Below are 19,058 nucleotides of genomic sequence, written 5' to 3' on the forward strand. Positions count from 1 at the left end.
TTTTTTTTTTTAAGATTTTATTTATTTATTCATGAGACACACACACACACACACACACACAGAGGCAGAGACATAGGCAGAGGGAGAAGCAGGCTCCTTGCAGGGAGCCTGATGTGGGGCTTGATCCTGGGACTCCAGGATCATGCCCTGGGCTAAAGGCAGGTGCTCAACTGCTGAGCCACCCAGGCATCCCAGTAAACCTTATTTTTAGAACTTTCACAAATACACGTAGTCACCTTAAAATACTTTCCTAATTCAATCAGGGCCAAAGGGTATAAATTGAGAAAATTATGCCTAATGTTAAAAAAATCAATCAGTAAATCTATGAAAGTCCTCATCACATGTACATTGACAGTGACACTATGACATCCAGGTAAGATATTACTTATTAGATTTTTTTCTCAGTTTTAGGGGAAATGTGGCTTATACTCTCTCACCTAGGTCATAGCACTTATGATTTATAAAGATAACAGCAATTAAACAAATTGACCAATCAGTAAAAACAAACCAGCCAGTGGCTGGAAAATTAATTACATGGACAAAATCACATGTCTTCAAATGTAGTTTAAGAGACCACACTTACCCTGGGAGAAGAGGCATATTAGAATCTCAAGGAGAGACAGTCATCAAGTTTGATCTGATTTATTTAACAGTAGAGTTTAAAGTCCCCTTTTCCTGCTATAAATATTATACTATATTATAATATAATTAGTTTGCTTTGCCAACAGTTGTCCTGTTTCACAAGTATGGGTGGATGACTCTCCTGGCCCTGGTGACTAAGGAGAGGGTTAAAATATGCATTAGAAATTAATACTCATAGGTTAAGAATTTTCTTTAGGAACCATTCCTGACATTTTATAGATGGTTGATATTGGAAAAATGAAAGAAAATGGGCCCAATTTAACAGACTGTCCATTGACCAAGAGTAACCAAGAGTGGAACAAGAACAAATCCTAAGCCAATGTGTCCTAGTGGCCTCCATCAGACAGCTGCACTGTATTGACAGTGGGGTACAGATCACCTACTTCAGTTACCTCATTTTACAGATAAAGAAGGAGACATAAGGACCTAGAGACATTCATTCCCTTAAAAATCAAAATTGTACCAGTTGAAAAAAACAAAACAAAATTGTACCAGTTGGACACCTGGACATGGAAAAAATGTCCAGATATCTTATAATTCCAGATTATCGCCTGTGTTTCCTTCACTTTCTGAATTACTTCTGGGTTTGGAGACAAAATTATGCCTTGATGTTTATCAGAGATTTATGTTGGCCCGATGTCACATCACTGCTATCGTCAAGGATGTCTGGAATGAATGGAAATCACAACAGTGGCTAAACTCCAAAGGTTACATGTGGTGGAAACCAATCAAACAAAGGTAGGCAATTCAAAAATAGGGACTGCTGGCTTTGACAGATTATCAGGCCTTAGGAGAAACGTAACTGAAAGATCAGACACAAAGATATTTTTGGAAGAAAATGAATGGACCAAGAACAAAATAGGCCAAGACTGAAAATAATGGCTTTCCATATTTGGCTTTACTATAATGGCTCTCCAAGTGAATACTTATCTAAAAGTCCTTACTGAGCAGAGAATGCTCAATAATGAGATGATCCAACATGGCTTCAATCAGTCTCCTTTACCAGCTCTTCCAGGGACACTCATAAACAAGTGTCATGGAAGGTCATGCATGAGCTCAATAACATGAATTTCAACTAACCAAGTCATATATGGCTACTGGAAGTTGCAAGCATCCAACTTGCCTAGGACAATGACAACTCCCGAACCCCTAGTATTGTGCCAGAGAGCAAGAGATCTATTGGTGTCAGGTTGATTATATATGACAGCTCCTCCCACAGTGTTATAGCCTTGAGTATAAACTGTTCTCCCAGGCTGCTTATGTGATGAGGGTGGTGGGTTACAATGCCTGTACTTACCCAGGGTCTGTTCACAAGTGCATGGTCTATTTCAGGAAAGAGTTTCAGGGCTCCAGGTAAAGGCCTGCAAGGGACTTCAATCTTGCAAAAACTTTCTTGGCAACATGAATACCTCTATTCATTCTAAAATGAGATTTCTAGGTAGAGCCTACAAAAGGTTTATCATTAGCATGCTCTTTGAATATCTTCTGTAGAGGAGGTGTCTATTAAAGGCAGAGAACTTGATTAAAAATTAAAAAGGAGCCCATACTCAATGAAATAAAAACAACAGCAAACCCCAATTATACTTCCAGTTGCAATTTCCAGAAATCTTGAGCACTTAACTATGTGTAAATACTGTACAAAGGACTTAATAATCTAGTGCAACTACTCTTACAATTTTCCTATAGAGATGAGAAATTAAAGTTTCTCAGAGCTCAGGTTGCTTAAGGGATCAGTGCTTGTAGGGAAGAAGGTGGCAAAAGACTCCGATACTTTGACTCTCTAATTCCTATTCATTAATTAGTCCATTCATTTAAAACAATTAGATATACATAGGCACGGTGAAGTGTATGCAAAGTGACTACAAAGTGTACAAGTGGATAAACATAAACATGTACGTAGTTTTCTATAGTCGCTACTCATATCCAGATGCTCCTCCGTCAATGCACATTCCTTCCACGACCACCAGAGGTCCCCACTGTTCTGTTTTCTATCAAAATTAACCAGATTTTCCCTGTTCTTGTGCTTCATCAGGAATAGCCACAGGCTATGTACTATTGTCGCGCTTCTTTCAAACAACCTATTTTTGAGTGTCATCTATATTGTTGGTGTGGCAGTAATTTGTTCCTTTTTACCTCAGAATAATTCTCTTTTACACAAATAGATTACAAGTTATTCATTTTTTAATTAAGGAGTTTTCATTTGCTTTTTATTTTACTTTTTATTTTTATTGTTTTATTTTATTTATTTAAAGATTTACTTATTTGAGAGTGTGTGTGCAGGTAGGAAGGTAGGGGAAGGGCATAGGGAGAGGAAAGATAAACCTTAGCAGATTCTGTGCTGAGCTGGGAGACCAATGTGAAGCTGGAACCCATGACACTGAGATTATGACCTGAGCCAAAACCAAGAGCTGAGCACTTAACCAACTGTGCCTTCCAGGTGCCCCTTCAGTTTTTATTAATAATGTTTTATTGGAACATTCGTATGTCTGTCTTTTGTGGATTCATGCCCCCACCTCCCTTGGGTATATTCCTAGAACTGAAGTGTTTAGTCAAAGAGTTGACATAGGCTTGGCTTTAGTTAATAGTGTAACACTTTACTGAAATGGTGAACATGTTTACATTCAAACAGCCATGTAATAAGTATTTCAGTAGCTGTAAATCCTGTCTAACACTTGGTATTGTTAGACCATTTAAAAAACTGTATTGATAAATCTGAGGTGGTGTAATGTTTCAAATTTATATTTTCCTGATGATTAATGTTATTCAGTAGCCTTTTGTACATGTCCACATATATATAATATGAATCTCAGATATACATATATATGGATTTGGAATTCTTAATTATAAAGTAGTCTAATTTATATTTTTTCTTATGTGTTTGTTTTCTATGTTTATGTGTGTATCTCATTCAGTAAGTTTCTGCCTATCTCTAGAGCCTAAAATATTCTTCTATGCTTTCTTCTAGAGGCATTATTATTTTACCTCTCACACATAATTCATAAGTTGCCTGGTGTAAGATGAGCCAAGTCTTTTTTCTCTTTTTTTTAAATTTCTCATTTTATTCTTATTTCCATAATCAATAGCAGCTTACCATTCATTGCAAACAACAACAACAACAACAGAGAAACCTGAAAAGCCAACTATACCCCACTCTAATATCTCTGTTAGAAATCATGTAATTTTGTATGTGTATCTTTTTCTGGACTCTTTATTCTCTTCCAATTCTCTATTTGTCTCTCTTTGTACCTACAGTAATTGTATTAATCATTGTAGCTTATAAGAAGTCTGGAAATCTGGGTATTGTAAGTCTTCAGACTTATTTTTCTTCTTTAAGATTTTCTTGACCCTTTTGGGTCCTTTGAATTTCCATGGAAATTCTGGAATTGCCTTTTTTCACTTTCTAGGAGATTTTAATTGCATTGCATTGAATTTATATGTCAAATTTGGGAAAATTGAAATCTTAATAATATCAAGTTTTCTACTTTTTAAGCATGGATCAGCTCAATTTAATTAAATCTTCTTTAATCTATAATAGATATTTATGTATTGACATTGTATGCAGACACCTTGCTAAGTTATTTCTAGAGGTTTAGTTGCACATTCTCTAAGAATTTATGGACGCATTTTGTTCTCAACAAATAAAGATATTTTGCTTCTTCTTTTCCATATTTTGTACCTTTCTCTTTTTTCTTCCTTTCTTTTATTTTTGCCTTTTTTCCTTTTTTCTTTTTTTTTCCTTATTGCACTAGCTGGGACTTATGTATACTTTCAGATAGAAGCAGTAATAGTGGACATTACATCTCTTTTAAAATATAAGGAGTAAAGTGTTCAATATTTTATCACTGAGTATGATGTTTGCTATAGGATACTGATAGACACTTTATGGGAATAAGGTGTTTTTCCATTATTCAGGACTTGCTGAGAACTTTTATCATAAACAGCTGTTGACTTTTTTCAAATGACTTGAGTTACGGCTGAGATCACTTAAGCAACAAAGTAAAGGTCTGTCTGAAAGATAAATTTCTGATCACCTCCTCAATCCAACCCAATCTAGTGCTGCACTGAAGAAGATGTCCATGCACATTGGGAATGGAAAGTAAGTAATAGAATCAACAGTTTCTCTTTTGTTTCCAACATTCTTGTGCCAAACACCATCTCACTGAATCTACATGAATAATGAGATGGGAGGACATAGGAAACAAAAGTTGTGACCATAGAAATTCTTCAGACAGAAATTCTTCCCTCAGGCTGAGCTCCAGGCGTCTTCTGACATGACCACCTGGGGATGGGTTGCTCAAGTGCAGAGAAGAGGAGGTGAATGGTCTCTGCAACTGAAAGCCCAGATGCCCCTCCCCAGCTGCTTTGCATGTTCCTCCTAGCAAACTCTTCTCTCCAGAGCCCATATCAGTGCTGGGTCAGTGCTCTGGGGGAGATCTGCCTCAGTTAGGACACAGAGTGAGCCATGGAAGCCCCAGCTCGCCTTCTCTGCCTTCTGTTACTCTGGCTCCCAGGTGAGAGGACCATGGGACGATTCTGCATGTCAGTGAAAATTTGTGTTGTTTGGCCTTATCACTTGGCACCTTTGCTTAAGAAGCAAGTTAATTAAAGCTCAATCGAGATGAACAAAGCTGAAGACAGGGGTTAAGATGTTGATGACATGGCTGACTTCTGTGTTTTATTTCCAATCTCAGATATCACCGGAGAAATCGTGATGACACAGTCTCCAGACTCCCTCTCCTTGTCTCAGGAGAAAAAAGTCACCATCACCTGCTGGGCCAGTCAGAGTGTTAGCAGCTACTTAGCCTGGTACCAGCAAAAACCTGGGCAGGCTCCCAAGCTCCTCATCTATGGTGCATCCAACAAGGCCACTGGTGTCCCATCCCGGTTCAGTGGCAGTGGGTCTGGGACAGACTTCAGCTTCACCATCAGCAGCCTGGAGCCTGAAGATGTTGCAGTTTATTACTGTCAGCAGTATAATAGCGGATATACACAGTGATTCAACAGGAGACAAAAACCTCTGTAAGACCACAATGATTCTTTCATTTTACCAGGTGCTTCCTTTAGAAGCAGTTGCTGTGGTGGTTGATCAGTCTCAGCATCTCTCTTCTGTTTGGAAATATTGAGGTTTTGAAAAGTAACTCCATGACAAGACTTGTACTCTGATTACTAGACTTTTCCTCAGACTTAGCTGCATCTCCAGGTTGAGGAACACTTTCACCACCAATGACATCAGATCAGATTCATAGGAATGGATGCCTCTAAAGGTCTTGACGGGTGTAACAACACAACCGCATCTATAACACATGACAATTGCAAGGAGAGAATGAAAACTATCATAATTCACAGACTAAAAGATTGTATGCAGAGAAAATTCAAAATAAGTTAAAAGGAAACTACTGGAAACAACAGGAGAAATACCTCATCACTGGATTCAAAGTCAGCATGCAAAAGTCAGTTGCATTTCTACATAAAGGAAATGAATGTTTTAAAATTAAAATTAGAAAACATATCCTTTAAGTGTCTCAAAAAATCTACTACTTAGGAAAAATCACAAAATTATTAATAATAATTAATAACAAAATATAATTTGAAGAAAACAAAACCTATGTCAATGGAAGGCCATATCATGCCCAGGGTTGTAAATCTCAGTATTGTGAACATGTCAATTCTATCTTCCCCTTCAGCTCAGATCTGTGTAGGTGCTAGAAAATTCATGCCTCATCAATCTGCAGCCCAGCGAAGGAGCATTCCCTGATCCCAACCCCTAGCAATTATAAAAGCTCAACATTCTGTCTCATAGAAGCCAGTTTGGACCTACTGGTGCACACCCTGCTCTCTCTGGGAATCTTTTGTATGAATGATAAACACCTTTTCAATTTCTCTTGGTATGTGGAGTACCATCAGCCTCAAATTAATGTCTCTAACTGGAAAAGTGGTCCATTTCACCTCCATGGAAAAATAATAAAACATAAATATTGAAGGAAACAAGAAAAAGGAAAATCCATAGATTTGAGACCCACTTTTCTTTCTTCGGAGTCCCTCGGCTCATGAGGAGACTCAGAAATAGAAACAGGTGCTTACAAGCAGAGAGTCTGGGATAAAGGAGAGGCTGAGGGGCCTCAGTGCTGAGCAAAGCCTCCAGAAATCTCACAGAGTCAGGGATGAAAATTAATCCTCAAGGACCAAAGAGAAGAGATTCTGACAAACTCCAAGAACTTCAGTTGGAATCTCAGCAAGGCTACACCCCAGGAGGAGGGAAGAACTGGGAAGAGCCAGCAGTGCATCAGCAGTGCATCTTTGATTGGATGGAGGTCACATACCTTATCACTTCAGAGTGCCAGAATCAAATGTCATCTCTTTCTGGATGGTAAAAATCATTCTAGAGCCTAAAATCTCCTTAAAATGTTTCTCAGCAAATATGTGTATGAATCGACATAAGTAGGAGGTATACAGAACACAGCCTGTTTTTCCAACAATAATCCAGGAGGGAAAAAAACAGGCAACAGAAACAGACCCCCCCCCCCCAAATTGCAGCTATTGCATTATAGGATGTTATATGTTTAATGCATTCAGTGAAAGATTGTGAATTAAAACAGAGAGCCTAAAAGTTTTAAAAGTAACCAAATAGAAATTCAACAATAACAATCCAAATGGAGAACTCAGTAGATGAACTTAACAGTAGTTTTATCAGATCTGAAAAGAGAAATGGTAAACAGGAATATACATTGGAAAGTTGGAGTAACAAATCAATGGAAAACACATAAAAGATCATAAAAGGCATAAGGGATACACCAGAAAAAATTGAAGGATTGAAGGAATTCTGTGAACCCTCAATAAGATAAATGCTCCTCCTGAATTATACCGAGGCCCACCTTAGTATGAGTGCTGAGAAAACACATCAAAATGGGAGAAGAGAAAAACAGAGAGGGTAAAGGTAATTCTTAAGAAATAAGGTAAATTATCGTTAAAAGAGTAACAATAATAAAGTCACATAAGTCTCTACATTAGATACCAAGAAACAATAAAATAAAATATACTTTGAAGGTATAGGAATTGGAGGGGGAGGGCAAGATAGCGGAGGAGTGGATCCCCCAAGTCACTGGCCCCCACCAACTTAACTAGATAACTTTCAAATCATCCTGAAAACCTACAAATTCGACCTGAGATTTAAAGAGAGAACAGCTGGAACACTACAGAGAGAAGGGTTTTTGCTTCTAGCAAGGTAGGAAGGCGGGGAAAAAAAATAAAAAGAATTAAGTGGGGGAGGGGCCGCCCCAGAGAAGGCAGGTTAAGGCCAGGTGGTGCGAGCCTCCAGGACAGGAAAGCCCAGCCCCGGAGAAGCAGAAATTTTAATAGTGAAACTTGCAAATTCCAAAGATAAAGAGAAAATCCTTAAAGCAGCAAGAGACAAGAGATCCCTAACTTATATGGTGAGAAATATTAGATTAACAGCAGACCTCTCCACAGAGAACTGGCAGGCCACAAAGGGCTGGCAGGATATATTCAGGGTCCTAAATGAGAAGAACATGCAGCCAAGAATACTTTATCCAGCAAGGCTCTCATTCAGAATAGAAGGAGAGATAAAGAGTTTCCAAGATAGGCAGAAACTAAAAGAATATGTGACCACCAAACCAGCTCTGTAAGAAATATTAAGGGAGACTCTGTAAAAGAGGATGCCCAAAGAAATAATCCACAAAAACAGGGATTGACAGGTATTATGATGACACAAAATTAATATCTTTCGATAGTAACTCTGAATGTGAATGGGCTAAATGATCCCATCAAAAGACTCAGGGTTTCAGACTGGATAAAAAAGCAAGACCCATCTATTTGCTGTCTACAACAGACTCATTTTAGACCTAAGGACACCTACAGCCTAAAAACAAAAGGTTGGAGAACCATTTACCATCCAAATGGTCCTCAAAAGAAAGCAGGGGTAGCCATCCTCATATCAGATAAATTAAAGTTTACCCCAAAAACTGTAGTAAGAGATGAAGAGGGACACTATATCATACTTAAAGGATCTATTCAACAAGAGGATCTAACAGTCATGAATATTTATGCCCCTAATGTGGGAGCTGCCAAGTATATCAATCAATTAATAACCAAAGTAAAGACATACTTAGATAATAATACACTTATACTGGGAGACTTCAACATGGCACTTTCTGCAAATGACAAATCTTTTAAGCACAACATCTTCAAAGAAACAAGAGCTTTAAATGATACTGGACCAGATGGATTTCACAGATATTTAGAACTTTACATCCAAATGCAACTAAATACACATTCTTCTCAAGTGCACATGGAACGTTCTCCAGAATAGACCACATACTGGGTCACAAATCAGGTCTCAACTGATACCAAAGGATTGGGATTGTCCCCTGCATATTTTCAGACCGTAATGCTTTGAAACTTGAACTCAATCACAAGGAGAAATTTGGAAGAGATTCAAACACGTGGAGGTTAAAGACCATCCTGCTAAAAGATGAAAGGTCAACCAGAAAATTAGAGAAGAATTTAAAAGATTCATGGAAACTAATGAGAATGAAGATACAACCCTTCAAAATCTTTGGGATGCAGCAAAAGCAGTCCTAAGAGGGAAATAGATGGCAACACAAGCATCCCTCAAAAAATTGGAAAAAACTCAAATACACAAGCTAATCATGCACCCAAAGAAACTGGAGAAAGAACAGCAAATAAAACCTACACCAAGCAGAAGAGGAGAGTTAATAAAGATTCGAGCAGAACTCAATGAAGTAGAGACCAGAAGAACTGTAGAACAGATCAACAAAACTAGGAGTTGGTTCTTTGAAAGAATTAATAGGATAGACAAACCATTAGCCAGCCTTATTAAAAACAAAAGAGAAAAGACTCAAATTAATAAAATCACGAATGAAAAAGGAGAGATCACAACCAATATCAAGGAAATACAAACAATTTTAAAAACATATTATGAGCAGCTATCCGCCAATAAATTAGGCAATCTAGAAAAAATGGATGCATTTCTGGAAAACCACAAACTACCAAAACTGGAACAGGAAGAAATAGAAAACCTGAACAGGTTGATAACCACGGAGAAAATTGAAGCAGTCATCAAAAACCTCCCAAGACACGAAAATTCAGGGCCAGATGGCTTCCCAGGGGAATTCTACCAAACATTTGAAGAAGAAACAATACCTATTCTACTAAAGCTGTTTGGAAAGATAGAAAGGAACGGAATACCTCCAAACTTGTTTTATGAGGCCAGCATCACCTTAATTCCAAAACCAGACAAACACCCCACCAAAAAGGAGAATTATAGACCAATATCCCTGATGAACACAGATGTAAAAATTCTCAACAAGATACTAGCCAATAGGATCCAACAGTACATTACGAAGATTATCCATCATGACCAAGGGGGATTTATCCCCGGGATGCAAGGCTGGTTCAACACTCCCAAAGCAATCAATGTGATTCATAATATCAGCAAGAGAAAAAAAACATGATCCTCTCAATAGATGCAGAGAAAGCACTTGACAAAATACAGCATCCGTTCCTGATCAACTCTTCAGGGTGTAGGGATAGAGGGAACATTCCTCAGCATCTTAAAAGCCATCTACAAAAAGCCCACAGCAAATATCATTCTCAATGAGGAAACACTGGGAGCCTTTCCCCTAAGATCAGGAACAAGACAGGGATGTCCACTCTCACCACTGCTATTCAACATAGTACTGGAAGTCCTAGCCTCAACAATCAGACAACAAAAAGAAATAAAAGGCATTCAAATTGGCAAAGAAGAAGTCAAACTCTCCCTCTTTGCAGATGACATGATACTCTACATAGAAAACCCAAAAGCCTCCACCCCAAGATTACCAGAACTCATACAGCAATTTGGCGGTGTGGCAGGATACAAAATCAATGCCCAGAAATCAGTGGCATTTCTATACACTAACAATGAAACTGAAGAAAGAGAAATTAAGGAGTCAATCCCATTTACAATTGCACCCAAAAGCATAAGATACCTAGGAATAAACCTAACCAAAGACGTAAAGGATCTATACCCTAAAAACTGCAGAACACTTCTGAAAGAAATTGAGGAAGACAAAAAGAGATGGAAAAATATTCCGTGCTCATGGGTTGGAAGAATTAATATCGTGAAAACGTCCATGCTACCCAGGGGAATTTACACGTTCAATGCAATCCCTATCAAAATCCCATGGACTTTCTTCAGAGAGTTGGAACAAATAATCTTAAGATTTGTGTGTAATCAGAAAAGACCCTGAATAGCTAGGGGAATGTTGAAAAAGAAAACCAGAGCGGGGGGTTTCACAATGCCAGATTTCAAGTTGTACTACAAAGCTGTGATCATCAAGACAGTATGGTACTGGCACAAAAACAGACACATAGATCAATGGAACAGAATAGAGAACCCAAAAATGGGCCCTCCATTTTATGGTCAACTAATATTCAACAAAGCAAGAAAGACTACCCACTGGAAAAAGGACAGTCTCTTCAATAAATGGTGCTGGGAAAATTGGACATCCACATGCAGAAGAATGAAACTAGACCATTCTCTTACACCATACACAAAGATAAACTCAAAATGGATGAAAGTTCTAAATGTGAGACAAGATTTCATCAAAATCCTAGAGGAAAACACAGGCAACACCCTTTTTGAACTTGGCCACAGCAACTTCTTGCAAGATACATCTATGAAGGCAAGGGAAACAAAAGCAAAAATGAACTATTGGGACTTAAAATAAAAAGCTTCTGCACAGCAAAAGAAACTGTCAACAAAACTAAAAGGCAACCCACAGAATGGGAGAAGATATTTGCAAATGACCTATAAGATAAAGGCTAGTATCCAAGATTTATTAGAACTTATTAAACTCAACAGCAAACAAACAATCCAATCATGAAATGGGCAAAAGACATGAACAGAAATTTCACCAAAGAAGACATACACATGGCCAACAAGCACTTGCCATCAGGGAAATACAAATCAAAACCCCAATGAGATACCACCTCACACCAGTGAGAATGGGGAAAATTAACAAGACAGGAAACAACAAATGTTGGAGAGGATGTGGAGAAAGGGGAACCCTCTTGCACTGTTGGTGGGAATGTGAACTGGTGCAGCCACTCTGGAAAACTGTGTGGAGGTTCCTCAAAGAGTTAAAAATAGATCTGCCCTACGACCCAGCAATTGTATTGCTAGGGATTTACCCCAAAGATACAGATGGCAGTGAAACGCTGGGACACCTGCACCCCAATGTTTATAGCAGCAATGTTCACAATAGGGAAACTGTGGAAGGAGCCTCGGTGTCCATCAAAAGATGAATGGATAAAGAAGATGTGGTTTATGTATACAATGGAATATTACTCAGCCATTAGAAACGACGAATACCCACCATTTGTTTCGACGTGGATGGAACTGGAAGGTATTATGCTGAGTGAAGTAAGTCAATCGGAGAAGGACAAATATTATATGGTCTCATTAATTCGGGGAATATAAAAAATCATGAAAGGGATTAAAGGGGAAAGGAGAGAAAATGAGTGGGGAATATCAGTGAGGGTGACAGGATATGAGAGACTCCTAACTCTGGGAAACGATCAAGGGGTAGTGGAAGAGGAGGTGGGCGGGGGGATGGGGAGACTGGGTGACGGCACTGAGGGGGGCACTTGACGGGATGAGCACTGGGTGTTATGCTACGTGTTGGCAAATCGAACTCCAATAAAAAAATATACCAAAAATAATTAAGGTTTAGGAACAAATTATCTGCCAGTTTAGGATTCTTTTTTTTTTTTAGTTTTTTTTTTAATTTTTTTTTTATTTATGATAGTCAGAGAGAGAGAGAGAGAGAGAGGCAGAGACACAGGCAGAGGGAGAAGCAGGCTCCATGCACCGGGAGCCCGATGTGGGATTCGATCCCGGCTCTCCAGGATCGCGCCCTGGGCCAAAGGCAGGCGCCAAACCGCTGAGCCACCCAGGGATCCCCAGTTTAGGATTCTATACAGGAATATCCTTTACAACAAAAGAAAAATAAATATAGTTTACAAAAACAAACACGTAGAAATTGAATCATCAGAAGACCAACATGACTAGAAATCCTACAAGAAGTTTTAGGAGAAAAGGAAGCTTAGTCCCAACATAAGTTCAGAAATTTAAAAAGGAGTGAAGAGCAGTACAAAGGGTAAATATGTGAGAAAGTCTCATAAATTTTAACTATATAAAATAAGAATATTTTGTGGTATTTACATTGATGTACAATTAAAATATATGTACAATTACAACTTGGACACAGATGCAAGGAAGGCAGAAGGTTATAATTTAGGCTGGAGTTTTTTTTTTTTTAATTTTTTTTTTAATTTATGATAGTCACACAGAGAGAGAGAGAGAGGCAGAGACATAGGCAGAAGGAGAAGCAGGCTCCATGCACTGGGAGCCCGACGTGGGATTCGATCCCGGGTCTCCAGGATCGCGCCCTGGGCCAAAGGCAGGCGCCAAACCGCTGCGCCACCCAGGGATCCCTAGGCTGGAGTTTTTAAGATGCATGCATTTTCTGGAATGTGGTCAGGTACTAAGGTATATAAAGACAGGACATGCCAAAGACACATGTTGTAACTCTTAGGACACTCACAGTGTAATAAAATAATACAAAATTCCAAAACATATTTAGGAAAAAAATGAACCAATACTGCAACTACACACCAAATCAATGCCATGTGATTTGGTATGTAAAAGATTACATAAAGACACATAAAATTGCATGGCAAAATATTACACAGCAAACCATATTAAAAGGCAACCAAAAACCACAGTAAACTATTTTTAATGTATTATATATAAATAAAAAGTCAATATTCTAAACTAAAAGAATTTTTTAAATGATTAGGGTAATGCATCAAAATCTATGTAGAAACATGAGAAAAAGAACAGACAATTCCAAGAAAAGACATATGCATAGCCTTTAAATATATATAGAATTTTCTATCGCACGAATTATTAGAAAAGTGCAAATTGTAAGTACTTTTTTATATATAAATTTATTTTTTATTGGTGTTCAATTTGCCAACATATAGAATAACACCCAGTGCTCATCCCATCAAGTGCCCCCCTCAGTGCCGTCACCCAATCACCCCCATCCCCCGCCCACCTCCCCTTCCACCCCCCCTAGTTCGTTTCCCAGAGTTAGGAGTCTCTCATGTTCTGTCTCCCTTTCTCATATTTCCCACTCCTTTTTTCTCCTTTCCCCTTTATTCCCTTTCACTATTTTTTATATTCCCCAAATGAATGAGACCATATAATGTTTGTCCTTCTCCGATTGACTTTGACATGGCATTTCTCATCTATCGGATTTGAGAAAATTAAGAACACATGAGGCACATTTTTAGGCAAAGTTTGAGGAAACAGACACTCTCATTTGAGCTCCTAGGGATGGAAACTAATACTATATCTTTGGGGAATAATATGAAATATTTACAAAATTACATGCATGTTAACCATTTGACCCGTAATTCCATTTCTAGAAATTCCTGAAGATACATCTACAAATACAATACACAAGGTTATTCGCTGCAACACTGTTTGTAACTGCAAAATATTGACAACAAACTAAATGCCCCTACATAAAAGTGTGTTTGAAAAAACTATGGTCCATCCACACAATGCAGTACTTCTCATCCATGAAAACGAGGATTTCTATGAACTGATAGTGACTTACAGGACTTCTTGCTCAATGAACAAAGTGAAGTGCAAACAATTCTCTGTACTATATTCCATTCCATGTAAGGAAGAAGGGGAAAAAATGAAACAAAACAAACAACAAAATCTGTGAGGATAAACCGGAGTGAGATTGTAGCCTGCAGGAATGGTATGGCAATGAAATGGAAGGGGCAGGGATGTGACACCTCTCTGAGCATAATATTCTTGCTTTCATATATTTCTGACTTTGGGAATCATATTAACAGTACACACATTCAAAAACATAACTAAATATTATCTACAAGGTTGAGGGAGAATGCAATTGTTCTCCTTGTTTTGGAGAGAAACTCAGGCATCGGAGAGAATCTGTGTGAGCATTGAGCTGCTCTCCCAGGTGATCTGCTGGAAGTTTGGACAGGCTATGCTGAATCCTATTATAAATAGTAGAAAGAAAATCTTACTGGGACACCTGGGTGGCTCAGCAGTTGAGCATCTGCCTTCAGCTCAGGGCGTGATCCCGGAGTCCCAGGATCGAGTCTCACATCGGGCTTCCTGCATGGAGCCTGCTTCTCCCTCTGCCTGTGTCTCTGCCTCTTTCTGTGTCTCTCAAGAATAAATAAATAAAATCTTAAGAAAAGAAAATCTTACCCCCAAAAAAGTTGAATGTGAACTGATATAAAAATATAGACTTGTTATTTCACAAATTGCAGGCCACATGATTATCAGACTAAAAGTAAGAGCCTTCATTCATTTCTAGGCCAAACAATGTGAGAAATAGTGGACTAGAGAAAAGATTGAGATAATATTAGGGAGGAAGTGAAACAGCCCAGTGACAAAGGGGGACCTAAGCAAAGGATACTCACAAAGCCCTGAATAATGGAGACTGTCATTGCCTTTTGTGGAATCAGGGAGCATAGTAAAGCACAAAGGCTCTGCTCCCAGCCTTCAGAATGTATTACTTTCAATACAATTTGAATAAATAATTTGAATCTTTCCATACTTATTGACTTAGTCATCTATCAAAACCAGGATGTACTTTGTATAGAGCAAATAGGAGAGGGTTCCCTCTCTCCATAATCATCTGTGGGCACCATCTTCAGAGCAATTACTAAACAGAGTGAAGCTAAGATCTAATCCAAACTGAGAACTTGAAGGGGAGTTTCGTGTGCAGCCATCATTTTGTGCTCCTAGTATATCCCAGGGGTGTGCAGAAGGAGAGGCCAGTGGGACACACAAGAATGAAACCTCACCACAAGTTACCACCAGAAGGACAACAAAAATGTGGTATAAGCCTGAGTCCCTAGGGACCCCCCATTCTGATCACACTATAGTGACTTCATTGCTAATTAGTCTTGAGCAACAAATAATGAGTGACGTCCAAGGGCTTGGATCCCAGACACGGTGGGGAAATACCAAGTCACAGAGAATTAACTACTAACTGAATACTACATCTCACTACATTACGTGCCCGCAGTCTTGCATGGTACCTGGAAACGAATTATAACTTGTCACAGGCATCAGAAATAAAGCAGGTTTGAAAACCTGCAAGAAAAATACACCGTATCCCATGGTGTCCCTCCACACTTGGCCACAAGAGGGGGCACCTGCACCACAGTGATTGCTAGAGAGGACTGGGTTTACCTGGTACTAAGGGCTCCAAACTAATTTTGGTCATCATCATTATCATCCCCATCATCATAACTTTTTCATTACATTTCAGAGTTTACCCTTTTAATGTAATGTGAATAATTTTATAGTTCCTCCTACTGCCCATTATCCAGCTGACTCTATGGTCATATGGCAATTCATATTTAGAAAGACTTCGAATGATCTAATCAAAGGGTCATTGGAATAAAAATCAGCTCCTTCTGTGACAAAGTGTTTCAAGCACAACGTAAGTCTGGAGAATTGACTCACAAAGAAAATATGCATGAGGAGGAATTGTGAGTGGGAAGATTTGTCCAATAAAGGAGGGCAAAGCTACATCTCTGGAGTATGGTCTGGTCAGTGATGAGCCTCAGAAGGACACAGGTCAAAGCACTTCCCTCAGGCAAGCATGACAAAATGTCACACCTGCAGCTCCTCCCCAGGGTGGTGGTCATGGCTTTGGAGACCTGTAGATCAGACTCACATTTGCTCACATCTACTGTCACCTCTCGAATGCAGAAACAGACTTGGTGTAGTCTGGCATCTCAGCTTCTTGGGAACTGGGCCCAGACTGCCCATGACTTAAAGTGCCAACAAAGAACAGTGTATTGGGTTAGATTTATACTGAAAACTACACTCAGGAATGAAAAATGGGCAGAAGAGAAATCTCTCAGTACAAAATTTTAAAAATCACAACGTTGTGACTCTTTCCTCTTCTCATCCTGATCATTCAGATCATATTTGAAACTTCACAAAGTCAGCTCAGTCTCATGGTATTTATCCCTAGTCCTCGGCTCTGCCCAACCTGAGCCCATGGTTGGACTATCTCCAGGCATCTGGGTACAAGTAGCCCATGAGCCACTAGTTTTCTCTTACGGGAGCCTTCAGCAAGAGTTGACTGGCACCATGGAGTCTCTTGCACAGAGCCACACGTGCGAAACTTGATAGCTGCTAAGATACATATGAGTCTTTGTTTTTCTCCTGCTCATCCAGGTTGAAAACATGCTTTTACAATTTATGAGATTAAGAGATTATGTACTTAAAAAATACAATCATAAGACTAGACCAGAGAGTTAACCAAAACAGGTGACCCAGAAACAGTTTCAGCATATCTTAAACCTTGCTTCCCAAATAAATTTATATTAATGAAATCATTAAATGGTACTATAGCAGTTGTTTTACCCTTTGAAAAATATCCACAAGTGTACTAAAGTACAGATGAATCAAAAAATAAATAAATATTTAATCAAAATTAACTACATGGACATCTAATTTAAATATTTGTTTGAACTCATTGTGGCTAGGCCATTTATTAGATGAATTAAAAAGAAACTATAATAGGTACAGACTGAGATCTAGATACATAAACCTTTCTGGGCAAATGCTTTGGTTTGGCTTTCTGGGTATCTGCTTTGGTTTCAACCTCTTAAAAAACTGTCAGAATGAGACATTTTATTTGCTATTGCTCATATTTTACTATTCTAATTAAATGTTATTTTAGAAAAAAAGAAAAAGAAAACATGCTTTTATAAGGTTCCGCTGCCCAGTTCTTTCTGGAACAGACCTTCTGGTCCCTGTTGCTCTGCATTCACGGTAGGGGATAGCTTTAACAAAAAAGTGATATTCTATTCTCATCCAGTGCATGGGACAGTTGACAACAAAGACTATGATATTTCAGCCACTGATTCTAGGGATAGATGTTCAAAATTTTGAATAAAATCCATAAAATAGTTAACATTTGTGAGAAAAATATGAATTTGTGCATCATTTCTTTATTTCAAAGCTATTATTTCATATTTGTATTTTCATAAGTTTCCTCCTTTTTCCAATTATCCAGGGCAGCTGTGTTGACTCAGGCTATATCTGTCTTGTCTGTGGCAGTGGCAGTGGGGGGGGTCGTGAGGGGGGTGGGGGGGAAGGGGAAGTGTCTCCATTGCCTGCAAGGCCATCTCAGTCCCACCCACAGCACTGGACACACCTACCTCCCTGGTTCCTGCCAAAACCACACCAATCTCCTCAAGCACTGACCTATAGGGTGTCCCATGGGGCTCCAAGGGGCCCAGACCAGTTCAGTGGCAGTGGGTCAGGGACAGATTCCACATTCCCAATCACCAGCATGGAGATGGACACACTCATGTTCACAGAAGGCTCCTGGGAGCCTGTGCAGGGCAACGGCCCTAAACACAACCCTTCCGTGTGGGGTCAGCCCTTCTGCTCAGCTGAGCAGCTGCCTCCTCCTCCAGGGAATAGGTCAGAGCACCTGCTTTTCTCAAAGAAGAACCAAGCTGGGGTAACTTGAAAATGGTGGGGAGCCCTTGAAGGAGGGCAGGAAGAGCTTCTGGGTCTGGTCCCAATAACCAGTGTCCGGGAAAGCATGGCTAAAGCATCTCACAGATGGCTCCATGCTGACTCTCTCCTCAGCTCTCAATAATGCTGAAGAATGGCCAGCCACCTGTTGCACAGGGCACCAAGAACAGACCTCCCTGCATTAGTGGAAAAAATCAATAAAATCCAAATTTAAAAGTATATTCCATTATAGTATAATGTTATTATTAATTTGGGGGTATGATCATTTTGCTATGGTATGAATGGTGAAAAAATTAGGGAGACCTAGGGCAAGTGTACATGGGAACTATCTTTTATTTTTGAAACTTTAGGGAAGTCTAAAATTATTTCAAAATAAGTGATGGCATAGAAATAAAAATAACTAAAAATAAGAAAAGAACATAATAATTACTTACTAAAGACTTCCACAAGTGTCACTCTGTTTTCCTTCATTCTCTGGTTGTAATTCTGGTGTCTCGTGGCACCAACTCAGGCTCCTGTTACCTACAGCATGGTTACTTACTTGCTCAATCCTGGAATATACACAAGCTGTTCAAAGTTGCTAGAGCCTACTTCTGAGAATAAGAACTTCAAGTGACCAAGATCAATATCAGTTTAGAATTTCATTTCTTTCTAATTTGAGGACCTGGTGCCCAAATTCTCTATTTAAAAATTACTGTATTAGAATACATTTAACTGAGAACAGCCACTCTTGTTTAATGAAATCTGGCTGCAGACTTACAATAGTCCACAA

General features: G+C 39.0%; 1 gene segment (V, D, J or C); it reads left to right on the top strand.

Annotated features, from left to right (window-relative positions):
* Nucleotides 1-5,015: 5,015 nt before the first annotated feature.
* LOC608379 overlaps nucleotides 5,016-19,058 on the top strand; it is a 345,452-nt gene continuing 331,409 nt past the window's right edge. The window contains 2 exon segments of the V gene segment in view: nucleotides 5,016-5,153; nucleotides 5,334-5,628. Coding sequence covers nucleotides 5,105-5,153; nucleotides 5,334-5,628 — 344 coding nt within the window.

The sequence above is a fragment of the Canis lupus genome, chromosome 17 (genome assembly GCF_011100685.1).
Source record: "Canis lupus familiaris isolate Mischka breed German Shepherd chromosome 17, alternate assembly UU_Cfam_GSD_1.0, whole genome shotgun sequence".
NCBI lineage: Eukaryota > Metazoa > Chordata > Mammalia > Carnivora > Canidae > Canis > Canis lupus.